Source organism: Alexandromys fortis, unplaced genomic scaffold (assembly GCF_014885135.2).
Source record: "Alexandromys fortis isolate MF-2015 unplaced genomic scaffold, M_Fortis_MF-2015_v1.1 scaffold_147, whole genome shotgun sequence".
NCBI lineage: Eukaryota > Metazoa > Chordata > Mammalia > Rodentia > Cricetidae > Alexandromys > Alexandromys fortis.
In genome coordinates this window covers 1458677-1474953 of record NW_026068029.1, presented here as the reverse complement: position 1 = coordinate 1474953, position 16277 = coordinate 1458677, and the positions used below count along the sequence as shown (strand labels likewise).

The following is a 16277-nucleotide window of genomic DNA, read 5'->3' as shown; positions in this document are numbered from 1 at the left end:
ACCTTTTCTTTGGGATATAATCCCAGAGATAGGATTCCTAGTTCAAAATTAAGAACTTTTCTGACTAATGTCAATTGTGTCTCAAAGCATTTATATCAGTTTATACTACCACAAGCAGGATGAGTATAAAATAATTAAGGACTTTTAATTAAGATTCTTGTTAGAAATGTAATTGGTTTATATTCTGTCAAAATCCCTCAGACTCTGGTCAAAGTAATAGATCCAAATGACCTGCGACATGACATTGAAAGAAGGAGAAAAGAGCGGTTACAGAATGAAGACGAGGACATTTTTCATATGACTAGTCCTACAGAGAGGTAATCAGTAAATGAAAAATATCCTGCTATCAGGGAGCTTTTGGTTTCAGCAGTTTTTATATTTTTGCATGATTAATGTTAGTCTAGGGATTTAAGTTCTCAGATCTGTTTTATGCTTATTAAAATTATTCATTGGTTATCCCATGAAGTTTGATTTAAACATCAAAGACAATGGAGAGGGTGAATATTTGAGGTCTTCCTAAGTCTAAAGAAGAGAGTATAATAGTTGTTTGAATGTTACCAGGAGCCAGGACCAACTTTATATAGACTGTTCAGCTCAAGTGGATTAAAACTAATAGGCTTGAACCTTTATATTCTGACTTAGTTTGAATAACTACAAAATTTTAGGTCAGTACAGTTCTGTTTGGGAACTCTTCTTGGGTCTATGAAGTAGGCAGGTATAGTAGAACAGGGGGAAAAAGCCAGGAGTGGTGGCGCATACCTTTAGTCCTAGCACTCTGGAGGCAGAGGTGATCCATAGTGAGATCCTGTCTCCAAAACTAAACAAAACAAACAATAAAAAGAAACAGCAGAGGAAGACCTCAATTTGAATCTCATTGACTCTGCCCATTTACAAACTGTCAACAAATTTTATGAATCTTTAGGAATCTCGCCATACTATAATGATGAGACCAGCTTATTATGCAGGGAAAGCTATACTGTTAAGTCACTGGCATCTTTGAAGTTATGTCATGTACAGCAAAGAGATCATCATCATGTGTTTTCTTTGCAGGAGTCTTCTATCACACTTCTTTGCAGGAGTCTTTAGTCATTGGCCTCAGTCTGCCTCTAGTTCTGAGAACTAGTAGAACCTGTGGCAACTATGTGACCCCCATAATGATTATGAGGAATAATTGAATGAGACAATTTCTAGTTTGGTCAAGAGTCCTTAATCAGTTTGAATCTCTCAGAAACAGGGATTTGAATAGAGAGAAATAATGATAATTCTTTTTACATGATCCTTAGTGTCAACTCTTAAAACATTTAAATATTTGACCAGATTTTTAAATCAACTCTAAACCTAAGTAGCCATACTCAAAATACATGAAGTTTGTTTTAACTGGACTTGATTTTGATAGTAACTTTGAGACTGATTAAAAGATAGTGAAACTGTGTATTTTGGTATATAAAACAATTGGAATATGGAAAATTTCCTAATATGTTTGCTTAACACATGGTATTACCTTGTTTTTACTGACAAGCTGTCTGTTATGTTTTTTCTTGGCTGAGAAAGCATTAGAAACACAGTGTACCAAGAAGTGGATTTAAAAAAAAAACATTTGTGATGATAACCATATCATAAATGCTCCAAGACTTATCTTTACCCTTTGAGATGATTAGAACTTGAATCTGTTTGGGTTCAGTGCCCAGCTCTAGGAACCCTAGCTATGTGAATGACTTGGGGTAGGTTATCTAGCCTTTGTTTCCTCATCTGTGAAAATAGGAATGAGATTTGTGCTTACCTCATAATGGTGATCAGGATTAGGTAAAATGTACCTGGTTATCATTAAGCTTGTTAATGTTAGCTTTGAGCACTGTTGTAGCATGAAACATGATAATTTTTTAAAAATTCAGTATGTTTTTGCCATAAAATTCACCCTTTGTAAGTAAGCAATTTGAGTTGTTTTTACTATATTCACAGAGTTGTATAAGAACCACTTATCTGCCTTTAATCCCAGCTCTCGGGAGGCAGAGGCAGGTGGATCTCTGTGAGTTCGAGGCCAGCCTGGCCTACAAGAGCTAGTTCCAGGACTACTATGAGTAGCCAGGGTTACTCATAGAAACCCTGTCTCAAAAAACCAAAAAAAAAAAAAAAAAAAAAAAAAAGAACCACTTATCTCGTAGGGTGGTGGTGGCAGACACCTTTAATACACCTTTAATCCCAGCACTCGGGAGGCAGAGGCAGGCGGATCTCTGTGAGTTCGAGACCAGCCAGGTCTACAGAGCGAGTTCCAGGACAGGCTCCAAAGCTACAGAGAAACCCTGTCTCTAAAAACAAACAAACAAAAAAAGAACCACTTATCTCAGAAATATTTTGTCACTCCAGAAGAAAGCAGTGTACCTAACTGTGGAACACCCCTCCCCATTTTTTCATTTTCCCTTCCCTGGAAAACCACTGTTACACATTCTATGGATTGCCTATTTTTGGCATTTCATATAAATTCAGTAATATGTCTGGCATTTCGTGACTTCTTATTTTATGTAGCATGTATTAAAAGTTTATCCATACTATACCACAAAGATTTCTTTTATGGCTAAATAATGCTACATTGTACGGATGTGTCATTTGTTGTTTATCCATTTATCAGATGATGGTCTTTTGATTTGTTTTTACTTTTTGATTATTGTGAATAAATAGTGTTGTGAACATTTTGTGTGCAAGTTTCTGTGTGGTCATGTCTTCATTTTTATTAAGCATATACCTACATGTAGAATTGAGGAGTTAGATGATTATTACCAAACTGTTTTTCAAAATGACTATATCATTTTACACTCCAATAGCAATGGAGAGGTTCAAGTCGTTCATGTCTTTAGCATTACCTGTGAGGTTCTTTTTTTCTTTTTCTTTTTAAAATGATACCAGATCTGGGGAGATTGCCCAGTGGGTAAACATGCCTGCTGTTAAGCCCAACAATTTGAGTTCAATTTCTGGAACCCATGTGGAAGAAGAGAGCTGAATCCACATGTAGTTCTCTGACCTGATTGTGTAGATTATAGCAGAGGCATACACACACTTACACATGATTATACATGCCTATACAAACACGCAGTATAAATAAACATAAAATTTTAAAATTTTAAATGATGAACTGTTCATCCTTGACTCAGTTCAGTTTCCTTACTAAAGTAAAATTTATCCTTTTATCTTAGAAATAAAGTTTGCCAATTTCAGTATGTAGTTTGTAGAGAAATTCAGATAAAACCTAATGTCATAAATCATAGGATTTAGGGCTGGAGAGATGGCTCAGAGGTTAAGAGCATTGCCTGCTCTTCCAAAGGTCCTGAGTTCAATTCCCAGCAACCACATGGTGGCTCACAACCATCTGTAATGAGGTCTGGTGCCCTCTTCTGGCCTGCAGGCATACACACAGACAGAATATTGTATACATAATAAATAAATATTTTTAAAAAAATCATAGGATTTAGTGATTTCTTCCTATGGTATTTCCATTAAAATGTAAGTTATATGAAGGCTCTCTGTGTTTGTTCACCAATATATTCCATTGCTTTGAGCTCAGTCCATATTTGCTAAATGTGTAAAGACTTGACAAAGCAATAGCTGTAAGGCATTTCTATCTGGATTACTATTCCTTAATGTCTTGGGATCTTTTACCAACAAACTTAATTCTTTGACATTCCAAACAATGTATAAGACCTTGCTGTTCACTCTTGACTCCTCAATAATGAATATCTTACCTTGATGTCTCCAGGCCTTATGATGTCTCCAAGTCTTCTGGCACATGATTTCTCCTTCTAACCAGAGTTACTAAATCCTCTACAATGTAAATTGAGATGTGTTATATAGGTATGGGCCATGTGTAAACAAAAAGTTTAAAACATGTAACACTGAACTCCAAAAGGCCATGAAGCTACCAAAATCTTATTTTTCAGTAGGGAACTTATGGGGAAAGACACTTTATACTAAACTAGTATGAACTTCATCGAGGGCTTTCCATATACAGGTGATACATAATTCCTTGTTGTAAAGTTACATTTCTACGTTTTGTGGATACCATGAAAACTACACAAAACTCTTGACTTCCTGGCACTTGGAACTTGATGGTAGGAGAAAGAAAGTGTCATTGCAATGGTAGGTTAAAAACTAAGGTAGAAGTGGAAATTCACAGGAATTTTTTTTTTTTTTTGTGAGACAGGGTTTCTCTGTGGTTTTTTTTTTGGAGCCTGTCCTGGAACTAGCTCTTGTAGACCAGGCTGGTCTCGAACTCACAGAGATCCGCCTGCCTCTGCCTCCCAAGTGCTGGGATTAAAGGCGTGCGCCACCACCGCCCGGCTTCACAGGAATTTGTGTAATACAGTTTTACAATTTTAGTGGACATGTGAATTGATTGAAAGAGTCAGCCAGCTACATCATACCTGGGAGTATAGTACTTCAAAACAGGGAACCAAATGCAAAGATGTTAAGGCAAAAGCATGTTTTTTTCTTGGCTAAGGACTAGAATTATGTCTAATCGGGTTGTAGTATAGTAGAAAGAAGAGAGGGAGAGTGGGGGATGACTCAGTGGGCAAAGCACATGCTGAACAAGGCTGACCTAGATTTAGGTCTCCACAATAATCCTGTTGTAATTCTACTGGGAGATGGGAGACAGATACAAAATAAGAACTGGCGGCCTGTGGACTAGCCTGAAAGAGCAACAGTAAATAAGAGACCTGGTCTCCCAAGATGAAAGGTAAAGAAAGAATGACTCCTCAGGTCATTAGCTGACTTTCATATATGCGCTGTTACACCTGTGTGCCTGCACCTATATAAACTTAGAGATATGTAAAAGTATACAAAAGGTTAAAAGTCACTAGATGAGGCCTAGATGATTTCATAAAGGACTTTGAAGGACATAAAGACTATTTTACAGTGAGTGAAATTAAAAACATTTGGTGTTCTAACTAAAGAAAAGATATGATCTCTAAATTTTAAAAGGATTACTGTGGCTGCAGCTGTAGGAATTATAGACAAAACCATTTCATTTTATGGCTGATTTCACTTTCATAGTGCTTTTAAGTTTCATCTATGCTGTGTCATATGGCAATGTTTTTTTTTTTTCTTAAAAACTTCATTTTAAGGCTGGAATGGTCTTTGGATATTCTACGTTGTCTTTACCTGATTGTTCGTTTCTTATAGCTTTTGCCTGTTTGAAGGCATGCTGTTAGGTACACACAAGTAGCAATCTATTTATTGTAACCTTTCTGTTCTAGTGAGTGTAACATAGCATCTCACTATGTTTTTGATTGACATTTCCCTGATGACTAATGATAAACATTTTTCATATGCTTTTTGGCCATTTATATGTCTTATGTAGAGAAATTTTGTCTAAATCCTTTGCCCATTTTATAATCAAAGTCTTTATTGCTGAGGTATAATAGTTAGGAGGGTTGTTTTTGTTTGAAACAGGGTCTCACCATAAAGCCCTGGCTGGTCTAGAACTCACCATTGTAGCTCCTGCTGGCCTCAAACTCATAGAGATCTATCTGCTCTGCCTCCTAAGTGCTAGGATTAATGGCGTGATAATACACCTGGATAAAAGAGTTCTTTACTATTCTCTAGGCCAGTGAGATGGGTCAGTAGGTAAGGCACTTTTTTTTACCAAACCTGACAACCTGAGACATACATATTTTTCCCTGACCTCCACATGTGTGTTCTGACTCACATACACACAGTAATAAAATATAGTAGCATGTTATAGTTCTTTATATATTGTAGATACTACAGTCTGTTACTGAAAATGCTTGTGACTAGAAATGATTCAGATTTTAGATTATTTGGAATACTTACATATATATATATATACATATATACATATATATATATATATATATATATACACACACACACACACACTCAACTCTTGTGGGTAGGGGGCCCTTAACTAAACATGAAATTTATTTATGTTCTTTCATTCATTTTCAGAAGGAAATTCTATACAATATTTTAATGTGCCTTTGTTTTGACTATGTTTTGTCTTACATGGTCAGGTGTAGAATTGTTCTTCATGTTGGTGCTCAGAAGGCTTCAGATTTTGTAACATTTCAGATTTTTGTATTAGGGATGTTCAACCAGTATTCCTTTATTGGATATGTTTTTGCAATAAGGATTTCTATAGCATAAGGCATTTGTAATTTTGCCAAATAGAAATGAGCACTTCGAATATTTTGTCTATTTTTGACCTTTGTCTTTTTTATAGGCAAGTATGTGTGCTTTTGAAGTACTGAAATTATCCTCAATGTATAGTTTTGTAGTTACACACTGCTATTTTGACTTAGTACCACATCACATTTTATCAGGATGGTGGGTTTCTGAACATTTCCTAGATCCTGAAGTTTTATTTTGTGTCAGGTTCTGGGGTCAGCGATGAGAACACAAATAAACCAGTAGTATTCAAAACTTATCCCATTAAACACACAGGTATAAACAGTAGCTACAAACAGGAAAGATAGGTGTTAGGACCTCTAAATGCCGTATGTCACAGTAGAGTTATCTATTCCACCTCAGAGGAGTTTAGGAAAATTTTTGGGCAAGGCTATGAATGGAGCCGAACTTTGAAGTTAATCTAAATGGAAGGAAGTGATCACAGAAGTTGGGGAAGCAGGAAAGATTATGGTATGTGCTGGGAACTATCTATACACAGTAAATTATTTAAAGTTCAATATATGTGTTGGGGAGATTGGAGGAAACCAGGTAGTAAGGCCATAAAGAGTCAGGGCAAAACGGACACAGGAAAGGCGGGCGGATCTCTGTGAGTTCGAGGCCAGCCTGGTCTACAAGAGCTAGTTCCAGGACAGGAACCAAAAAGCTATGGAGAAACCCTGTCTCAACCCCCCCCCCCCAAAAATGTTATGGAGAGATGTAGGATATGACAAGGAAAGGCATTGCCAAGAGCTGTAGAAATGAGGCTTCCAGGATCTTTTTACCAAGCCGACTTGGAAAAGCCTGTTGTGACCTCAAGATCTCTCACATTGTCAGAAGGTGGGAGCCTGTCCTTTTCGGTATGAGAGCCCATAGCCTTGGCAGTAGTAGGTGACCATTTTCTAGTTTTCTACCTTACCTCTGATAAATGGGCTGGGTCATAAGCCATTGATGCGTCTGCCAAGAATCTCAGTAAGTGGGGGCAGGGGAGGCAGGGATGCTTTTTGCTGAGGGGGAGAAATTCTTCCGTGCATCAGCTATAGCCTACAGGAGTCCTGTTCTTCATTGAGAGTCAGATTGAGACTCCCAGTACAAGGAATGTTGTTTTTGCTCTATTGCTAACTTCCAGCTTAGTAAAATAATGTTTGTTGAAAACATCAGTCTTAATAACTATCATTTGTGACAGGTCATTGAAATTTTACTATTGTGCTATGTATCTGGAGTATCTTTAACTGGTTAAAGTAACAAGATTCTTTCTTTCCCTTTATTAGGAATCACCAGTGTCCCAGTTTTTCAAAGGTGAAGACAGTTCGTGCTGATGGATTTCAAAAACCTTCACATTTTATAAAATCAAATTTTAGAAAATTTATTCAGAAACCTTACATAGTAAGATTGGAGTTTCAAGTTTTTAATTTTTGTACATTATAAATATTTCCATACTTTTCAAAGTGGTTGTAACTTCATTGTGTTATAACAGTGTTGAGGCTTAAAAGATTTTATGATCAAGAAAACTTATCTCTTGTTTTAGTAGAAATGTCTTTTATTATAGTACTAATTTTCTAAAGATCTTTTGGTAACGACGTCATTAAAATATGATTTGTACACTATAAAGTTCATTTCAGGTATATAATTTGGTGCTTTTTAGTAATTCTTCAAGATGTGCTGTAGTCATCACCGTTGTCCAGTTGTTGGACTTAAGACAGGATTTCACTTTGTTGCTCAGGCTAAGCAGTGGAACTTGTTATCCACCCCAGGCTAGTCTCAAATTTACAACCCTCCTGCCTTCACCCACTAAGTGCTTGGTGTCCAGGTTGTGCCACTATGCCAGAATAGGATATTGTCATTATCCAGTAAGAGCTCTCATGCCTGTTTAATTATTCCATGTTTCTACCCCCACAAAACCACTAATCTCTCTATCTTAAAGATTCGCTTATAGAATAGATGATGAAATAATATCCAACAGCTCTTCTGTAGGTGATGACTAAATGATGGAAGTCAGTTAGTTTGTAACCTAATTTTAGAAGTAATATCCCATTCCTTTACCGTATGGTTATTACAAGAAGCAAGCTACTAGATCATGCCCACAAAGACAAGCATCATTGATGGAGATAATTAGGAGCCATGTCAACAGCTGTCTAGTACAATTCTCCTCTGGCCAGACTCCACAAAAATGGATTAAGTGGAAGGTAATAAGACTATTATACAGATTTTAGAAATTGGAAACTGGATAATGAATACCATCTTAATTGTTCCTGCTAGAGGATTCAAGTTCTCTGTAGTTAGATTGCACTGTAGTTCTTTCTCTTATTTCTGGGTCTTCCCAAGCTATTGCAGCCTTTGGTTGATTAGGCTAACTTCCCTACTGGCAGTATGGAGAGTTTGTGTTTTTCTTGGCTAATAGACAACCTTTACCAAGTCCTGCTGGCAATGGTTTTTTCCTTTCCAAGTTGCATACATAAGTAAATGCTAGATTTATAATCCACTTTCTAAAAGTTAACCATGGTGTTATACAGAGTGTTTTTTTTTTACACTTCTCACAGGCGTGAATGAAACTGGCCCCTCACAAACTAGCATGGGTCATATGAGAGAAGAAGTATGTAAGCTCCATGCTCCCTGATTTGGGGTCTTCAAACATCATATGTCTTAATTGGTGAGACTAGTTTTTAAAGTAACCTTTATGGTATTATTAACCCATATTAATATTTTTTGTTCAGAACTATACTATGCAGAGAAATGATGCCATTACTCAGAAGATATTTGGAGTTGAGGAAAATCATCAAAACAGAAGAGGCCCTAGAAGGTCTTTCAAGGTATTGGGTATTGCTTTTCATTTATGTCTGACTACGGTTTTATATATTGGAAATAAATAATGTTGCATTAGTGAATTAGAAACTATTTTGTGGCATTTTAAACAACAATTATAAACTAGTGTTTTGATTTCTATGACTATTGATAGAATTTATACTTAACAATTACCAGTTTAATAATGATGTTTAATCAGGATTTGATTTTGAATTTCATTATTACTAGTGTTACTCTTTTTTTCAAATAGAAATGTAGCTGCTTCTAGAAATTACCAAGGATATAAGACTTAGGGCAGAGTAGATTCATGTGTAAGCATGTGGGCTAGGTCACTTCTCAAACTGTTCTAGGAGGTTGCTTGGAAATGCAGCTGTCCACAAGGAGTGTATGGGAAGAGTGAGGGAGGGAGGTTTGTAGAATTGTTTGGAACGTTTGTGTATGATGGGTTTGTGTCTGACGAAACTAAAGATTCCTCCTTCCCACCTCCAGTACAAAATGATAAGATCGAAAACAAATATTTTTAGTCTTCTATGTCTACTATACTGGACAATATTTAAGACAGGATTTAGTTTCATTATTCATACAATTAATAGTTGCTATTTTTATGGCAAAGAAAAGTGATGGTACTGACAAGAATAAATTTTATGTTATTTAAGTGTCTGTGAGTGTATGCACATATGTGCAGTTACCCATAGAGGCCATGTGAAAGCACTAGATGCCAGTGTAGGTGCCGGGCACTGAACTTGGGTCTTCTGGAAGAATGGCAGTCCCATCTTCCCAGTCCCAGGAATAAAGTTTGAAATTTTTGATTCATAGGTATTTTTACTTAATATCTTTTCGCCCTCATTCATATTTGGCATAGTCATTCTAAATCAGAAAAATAAGCCTAGCTAATTAGAACTTTGGAAGATTATATTTTTCAGTATGATGAATGCCAAGAATTCATTTCAAGTTCTTTTATCTTTTCTCTTCTTGTATGTATACAAATACATGTATACATGCATTTGGAGACCAGGAGTAGACATTGGATGACTTTTTTAGGTGTTCTCCACCTTATTTTGCCTTTATTGATAGGTTTTCTTCTTTGACAACTTTATATATGTATATTAAACATTCTGGTTACTTTTGCTTCAGCTATGTCTTGCTTTGCTCCCACTCGTCTGTCCCCTACTTTCTTCTAAATGTCTTTGCCATATTCACGATGTTTTTGTCTTGTGTCCCACAGAGTTTAGGGTTGTATGATGACCTTGGGTTTGAAACTATCCATTCGACCCTGGTGGGTTCATCATTGGAAACATTGACTCTCCTTTTCCCAGAATTTGTTAGTTTCAGGAGTGTGTGTTAAGCTTCTGCATTGTGTGATAGGGCCTTATGGTCCTCTTTCCCATCTGTAGCTGCCTATTAAATGTGCTAGTTTATGATTGCCTTGGTTGTATCGTGCTTAGAAAATAGCACTCCCCACCCTTCTCATCTTATAGCTCTTGCATTCTTTCTCCCCTATCCTTTTCCATAATGTTCTGTTAGACCGAAGTGGATGGTATAAAAAGTCTTAATTAGGTTTGAGCCCTCAGCCATCCTTTATTCACAATATGTTGTGCTTGCATGAGTCTGTATTCACCTTCATTCACTGCAAAACGAAGCTTCTCTGAGTAATCTTAAGATAAGCCTATGGGAATAAGCATAGATATTTAGAAGACAGTTTGACACTATGTTAATTTAGCTAATCAATGGTAGTATGACCTAAGGCCTCATTAGTCATAGTTTTGTCTTATTTTTCTAACCCAATTTACAGTACTCGGCATGGATTTCCTCTTGTGGACTGGGCTTCAGATCCAATGAGGGAGCACTTGGTTACCCTTGTGTCAATCACGCCATTATTGTACCAATGGGCACATCTTGCCTGGCAAGTTGGTAGTGTAGTTCAGCGTTCACAGCTGGGTAAGACCACTGTTACCTTATTCTCCCAGCAGCCTGAACAGCACCATCTAGCACTGTAAAAACTATACAGCAGGAAGCATCCAGCTCAATTCAAACTTGCTTTCTCTGTATCTTGTAACCAAGATACAAGAAGTCTTCAGCAATGAGGTTTGATCAACTATTTCTATAGACAACCAAGATGAATGCTAATAGCGTGTTTTGTTTGGGGCCTCTAGAGCATCCTTAATCAACAACTTTTATGGAAGTATCCTACACCTGGCACTGTTTTTTAAATCACCCTGACCCAGCTTGCTTTTCTGTTAATTTGAAAAAGCATTGACAAAATCATCTTTGGGTAGGTTTATTTGGCTTATGAATTACAGTCATCATCAGGGGAAGCTAAGACAGGAACCTGGAGGTAGGAACTGAAGCAGAAACCATGGAGGAATATTGCCTACTACTGGCTTGCTTTCCATGGATGGCTTAGCTTACTTTTTTATACAGTCCAGAAACACCTGCCCAGGGGCAGCACTGCACAGTGAGATCCAAGCATTAATTAAGAAAAGTCCCCCACAGATGTGCCAAAGTCTCATCTAGTGGATATAGTTCTTTAACTGAGGTTCCATCCTTCCAGACAACCTCAATCTGTGTCAGGTTGGCATGAAAAAAGCCACCAGTACATCTTTGTCAACTCTACACAAACACATCAATTACTATTAAACTGTGATGTTTCCTTTCTTGCTTATCCTTAAGATCTCATATTAATAGCGTAATATGAAACACAGTCAAAGTTTAAAAGTACCTATTTGAACAGCATTGTTCCCAGTATTCCCCCCTCCATTTTCATTTTGCCTATATACGGCTGTCCCACCTCCTTAAAGCAACAGTATCCAATTTCTAGTTTCCTGGATTACATAGGTATTCCAAGTTAAACACATAAAGCGTTGAGGCACTTAATAGAGACCATGCATTGTCTTTCTGGTCTGGGTTTCCTTGAATGCATTTTTCTAGTTTCATCTATTTCCCTGCTCATTCCTTATTTTCCTTTTTCTTCATAGCTGAATACAATGTCATTGTGTGTGCATACAACAGTTTCATTATCCATTCATCGGTTAATGGATATCTAGACTGATTCTGTTTCCTCACTGTTGTGAATAGAGCTACCACGATGATGGACATGCAAATGTCCCTGTAGTAAGATACATTTTTTGAGTGGTATAGCTCATATGGTAGTCTTTTACCATATGAATACTTCTAATTTTTTTGAGGAAACTCTAGACTGATATCTAAAGTGGATATACCAGTTTACACTTCCACTAGTGTTGTATAACTGGTCTCCTTGACCCACAACCTTGCCAGTGTTTATCATCCTTTGTATACTGATGACAACCAGTCAGACTGGCGTGAGATAGAATCATAATATAGCTTTATTATTTTTTAATTTTATGTGTATGGATGCTTTTCCTCGTATATATCTGTATACCATCTGTATACAATGCTTGTGGAGGCCAGAACAGGGTGTCAAATTCCCTGGAATTAGAGTTACAGGCAGTTGGGAGTTGTTGCGTGGGTGCTGGGAATCAAACTCTGGTCCTCTGGAAGCTGTAACTGCTAAAGCCATCTTTATAAAACTTCAAATAGTTTTAAAATACATTTCCCTGATGACTAAGTATATTGAACACTTTTAAATGTGTTTTCTAGCCATTTATATTTCTTCTTTTGAGAACTCTCTGTTGAGTCTTTTAGCACATTTGGCTTGTTTGTTTTTGTGTTTAGATTTTTTTAGTTTCATGTATATTCTAATTAATAATTCTTTATCAGATATATAGCTGACATATCTTCTCTCATTCTGTGAACTGCTTCTTCATTCAGTCAATGTCTTCTCATGCTGTACAGGAATGTTTTTAGTTTCACAAGAGCCCTTTTATCAGTCATTGGCCTTATTTCCTGTGCTATTAGAGTCATATTCAGAAAATCATTACACCTATATATTAGAAAACCTTAGGGTCTATATATTGAAGTATATTCTTTGCTTTTTCATTTAGCAGATTCAGGGTACCAGATTTTATATTGAGGATTTGACTTTTGTGCTGGGTGAGACATTGAAAAAATGAACAATCTCAAATAAGGAAACATTTTAAGGCCTTGGGGAAAAAACAGAACAAACTGGACAAGGTAGTAGAAGGGAAGAAATAATTAAGAACAGAAACAAACAAAAATGCAAAGAATCAGTAAAATAAAGAATTTGTTCTTAGAGCTGGACAGTGGTGGTGCATGCTTTTAATCCCAGCACTCAGGAGGCAGAGGCAGGTGGATCTCTATGAGTTCAAGGCTAGCCGGGCCTACAGAGCTACTTCCTGGACAACTAGGGCTGTTATACAGAGAAATCCTGTCTCAAACCTCCTTTAAAAAAGAATTTGTTCCTTGAGAAAATAAAGAATATTGATAAGACTTTACCCAGATCAATTCAAAGGAAGAGAACACTCAGATTAATAAAATTAGTTATGAATAGTGAGATATAAAAATAGGTATCAATGAAATGAAAATCATAAGTACATACCTTGAAAACCTATATTCTACTAAAAGGAATGGATGAATTTCTAGATGCATATGACCTACCAAAATTAGACTAATGTGAAGTAAGTTAAAAAGACAAACCAGCCAGGTCATGGTGGCTCACACCCACCAACACTTAGGAGGCAGAGGTAGGTGGGTCCCTGAGTTCAAGGCCAGGCTGGTCAACAGAGCTAGTTCTAGGACAGCTAGCGGTAAGCAGAGAAACCTGTCTTGGAAAAAAAATACAATAATAAAAATTCTCACAACTAAAGTCCTCCAGTGCTAGATGATTTCACTGAAGAATTTTATTATGTTTCCAAAAAAATTAACACCAGTGCAATTTTTTTTTACGAAGTAGGAAAGAAAGGGATGCTTCTAAACTTTTACAAAGCCAGTATTGTCCTGATACCAAGCTGGACAAAGTGACAACAAAAATGAAAAGATAAAATAAAGCTCACTATATCTGGTATACATAAAGTAAAATATAGCAAATAGTTGCATATTTTCTGTATTAAAATATATTTATCATAGTCACATTGCTTCATTCCAGAGATACAAATGGAAATGAGTAGATGTAATTCATTACATAAATGAATGCAAAGATAGAAATCACATGATCAATGTAGGAAAGGCCTTTGGCAAAATCTGACATCTTTTTATAATAAAAGCCATGTGGGGGTTTTGTTACTGCTGAGATAGTTCATCGGAGATTACTCATTACTTTTGCCGAGGACTCAGGTTTGATATTCAGCACCTGGTTTACAGTCATTCATAACTCCACTTTCAGGGGATTCAGTGCCCTTTTCTGGCCTCTGCCAGCACTGTATTCATGTAGTGCACATATTCACATGCAGGCAAAACATAAATAAATCTAAAAAAAAAGTCATGAAGAGGTTAGAGAGAACATGCCTCAACATGATAAAGGCTTTATGTCACAAACTTAGTCACCATCATCCTAAATGGAGAAAAACACAAAGCACTAGATCAGGAACAAGGCAAGGATGTCTACTTTCCAATGCCATTTTCTCTATGGTGTCTTTGTATAATGCTTGAAATCGTCACTAGGATCAGTAAGACAAAATGACATAAAAGGGATACAAATAAGAAAAGTCAAAATAGTCCTTTTTGCAAATTATATGATTAGAGACTGTAGATACTCCATCAAATCTTTTAGAGCCAAATCTTTGGTGAGGTGACAGAATATAAAATTAATATGCAAAAGTTAGCAGTCTTCTAATATATCAATGACAAACATACTAAAGAAGAAATTAATAAAATCTCATTCAGAGTACCACACAGAGAGAATAAGTCTGAGAATAAACTTAACTAAGGAAACAAGACTTCTACAATGAATATTTTAAGATAATGATGAAAACATTTGAGGAAGACACTAGAAGATGGGAAGAGTTCACATGCTTGTGGCTCAGAAGATTCAATATTGTAAAAATCGCTGTTCTTGCTGGGCAGTGGTGGCACACACCTTTAATCCCAGCACTCAGGAAGCAAGGCAGGTGGATCTCTGTGAGTTCGAGACCAGCCTGGTCTACAGAGTGAGTTCCAGGACAGCCAGAGCTGCTACATAGGAAAACCTTGTCTTGAAAAACAAAACAATTGCTGTCCTTCCAAAGGTAATATATAGATTCTAGGGACATTCTTCATAAATGTAGGAAAAACCCTTAAAATTTATTTAGAAGTACAAAAGACAGTGATAGGGAAAACAATTCTGAACAAAAAGAATAGTGTAGGAGGTATCAGCATGTGTAATTTCAGGCTAACTACAGAGCCATAGTAATGAAAAACAGCATAATACTTGTGAAAAATAAACACAGATCAGTGTAATAGAGTACCTGAATATAAGTTCATGCTAAAAGATAACAAAAATAGACACTGAAGGAAAACAATTATCTTTCAATAAATGCTGTTGGGAAGCGTGAGTTTCACCATGTAGAAGAATGAAACTAGATCTACCATTTTCTGAGATAGTGTCTCATTGAACCAGGAGCTCAACAGTTCAGATAGGCTGGCTTGCCTATAAACTCCAAAGATCTGCCTATCACTACCTCCCTACCCCACCCCCTATCACTGGCATTTATAGTCAGGTACTGGAGATCTGAACTCAAGTCCCCATGCTTGCTTAACAGGTACTTTACTGACTGAGACATCTTCCTAGGCTCATTACTAACCATTTCTAAAATCTATTTTCTATAGAGCAAAGTTTTTTTAAATAATACAAAAAATAAGCTAGTATCTAGTTTGAAGAAATACTTTAAAGCCAGTATTAACACCTTAAAAATATTGTTGGTGCCTAGAATTAAGGCCTGTTGTAATTATTATTCTCCTGTCTGTTATACTAATAGAATAGATCGGGGAACTGTATTTTTAACATTTAATTCTCTTTGGATCCTTTACAGAACTTTTTGGGTGGCAGATTCCAGCCCCATTTTAAGTCACATCTGGTACGGAAGAGCTTGTATATTCAGGCTAAATACCAGCGTTTACGGTTTGCTGGACCAAGGGGATTTATTACCAATAAATTCAGAAACAGATTTCTGAGGAGAAAAAAGGTTAGTTTGATGATAACCTTTAAAAAATACTGAGTAACTTTAAATGTTTGTTAGATAATTGGGTTTTTCATCTAGTTTAAGAAACAACCTAGATTTTTTTTTAAATATAATTTTTTATTGAAAAAAAAATTTCCGCCTCCTCCCCGCCTCCCATTTCCCTCCCCGTCCCCCTTTTCCCCCCTCCTCCCTCTCCTCTCCCCCTCCCCCTACTCCTCTCCCCCTCCCTCTCCAGTCTGAGGGGCAGTCAGGGTTCCCTGCCCTGTG

The 16277-nt window shown here is 36.7% G+C and overlaps 1 protein-coding gene across 11 annotated transcripts in view; it reads left to right on the top strand.

The window, feature by feature from the left end:
- The window catches only part of Bclaf3 (BCLAF1 and THRAP3 family member 3), a 61164-nt gene that overhangs the window by 29398 nt on the left and 15489 nt on the right, over positions 1-16277 (top strand). For 5 of the 11 annotated variants that reach the window (XM_050164339.1, XM_050164343.1, XM_050164341.1 and 2 more), the window contains 4 exons: positions 202-317; positions 7446-7560; positions 8889-8984; positions 15861-16013. In XM_050164339.1, the coding sequence (XP_050020296.1) occupies positions 202-317; positions 7446-7560; positions 8889-8984; positions 15861-16013 (480 nt within the window). Of the gene's footprint in view, positions 1-201; positions 318-1050; positions 2754-7445; positions 7561-8888; positions 8985-15860; positions 16014-16277 lie in introns of those variants that run through there. The other 6 variants (XM_050164347.1, XM_050164349.1, XM_050164345.1 and 3 more) reach the window with 4 other exon arrangements.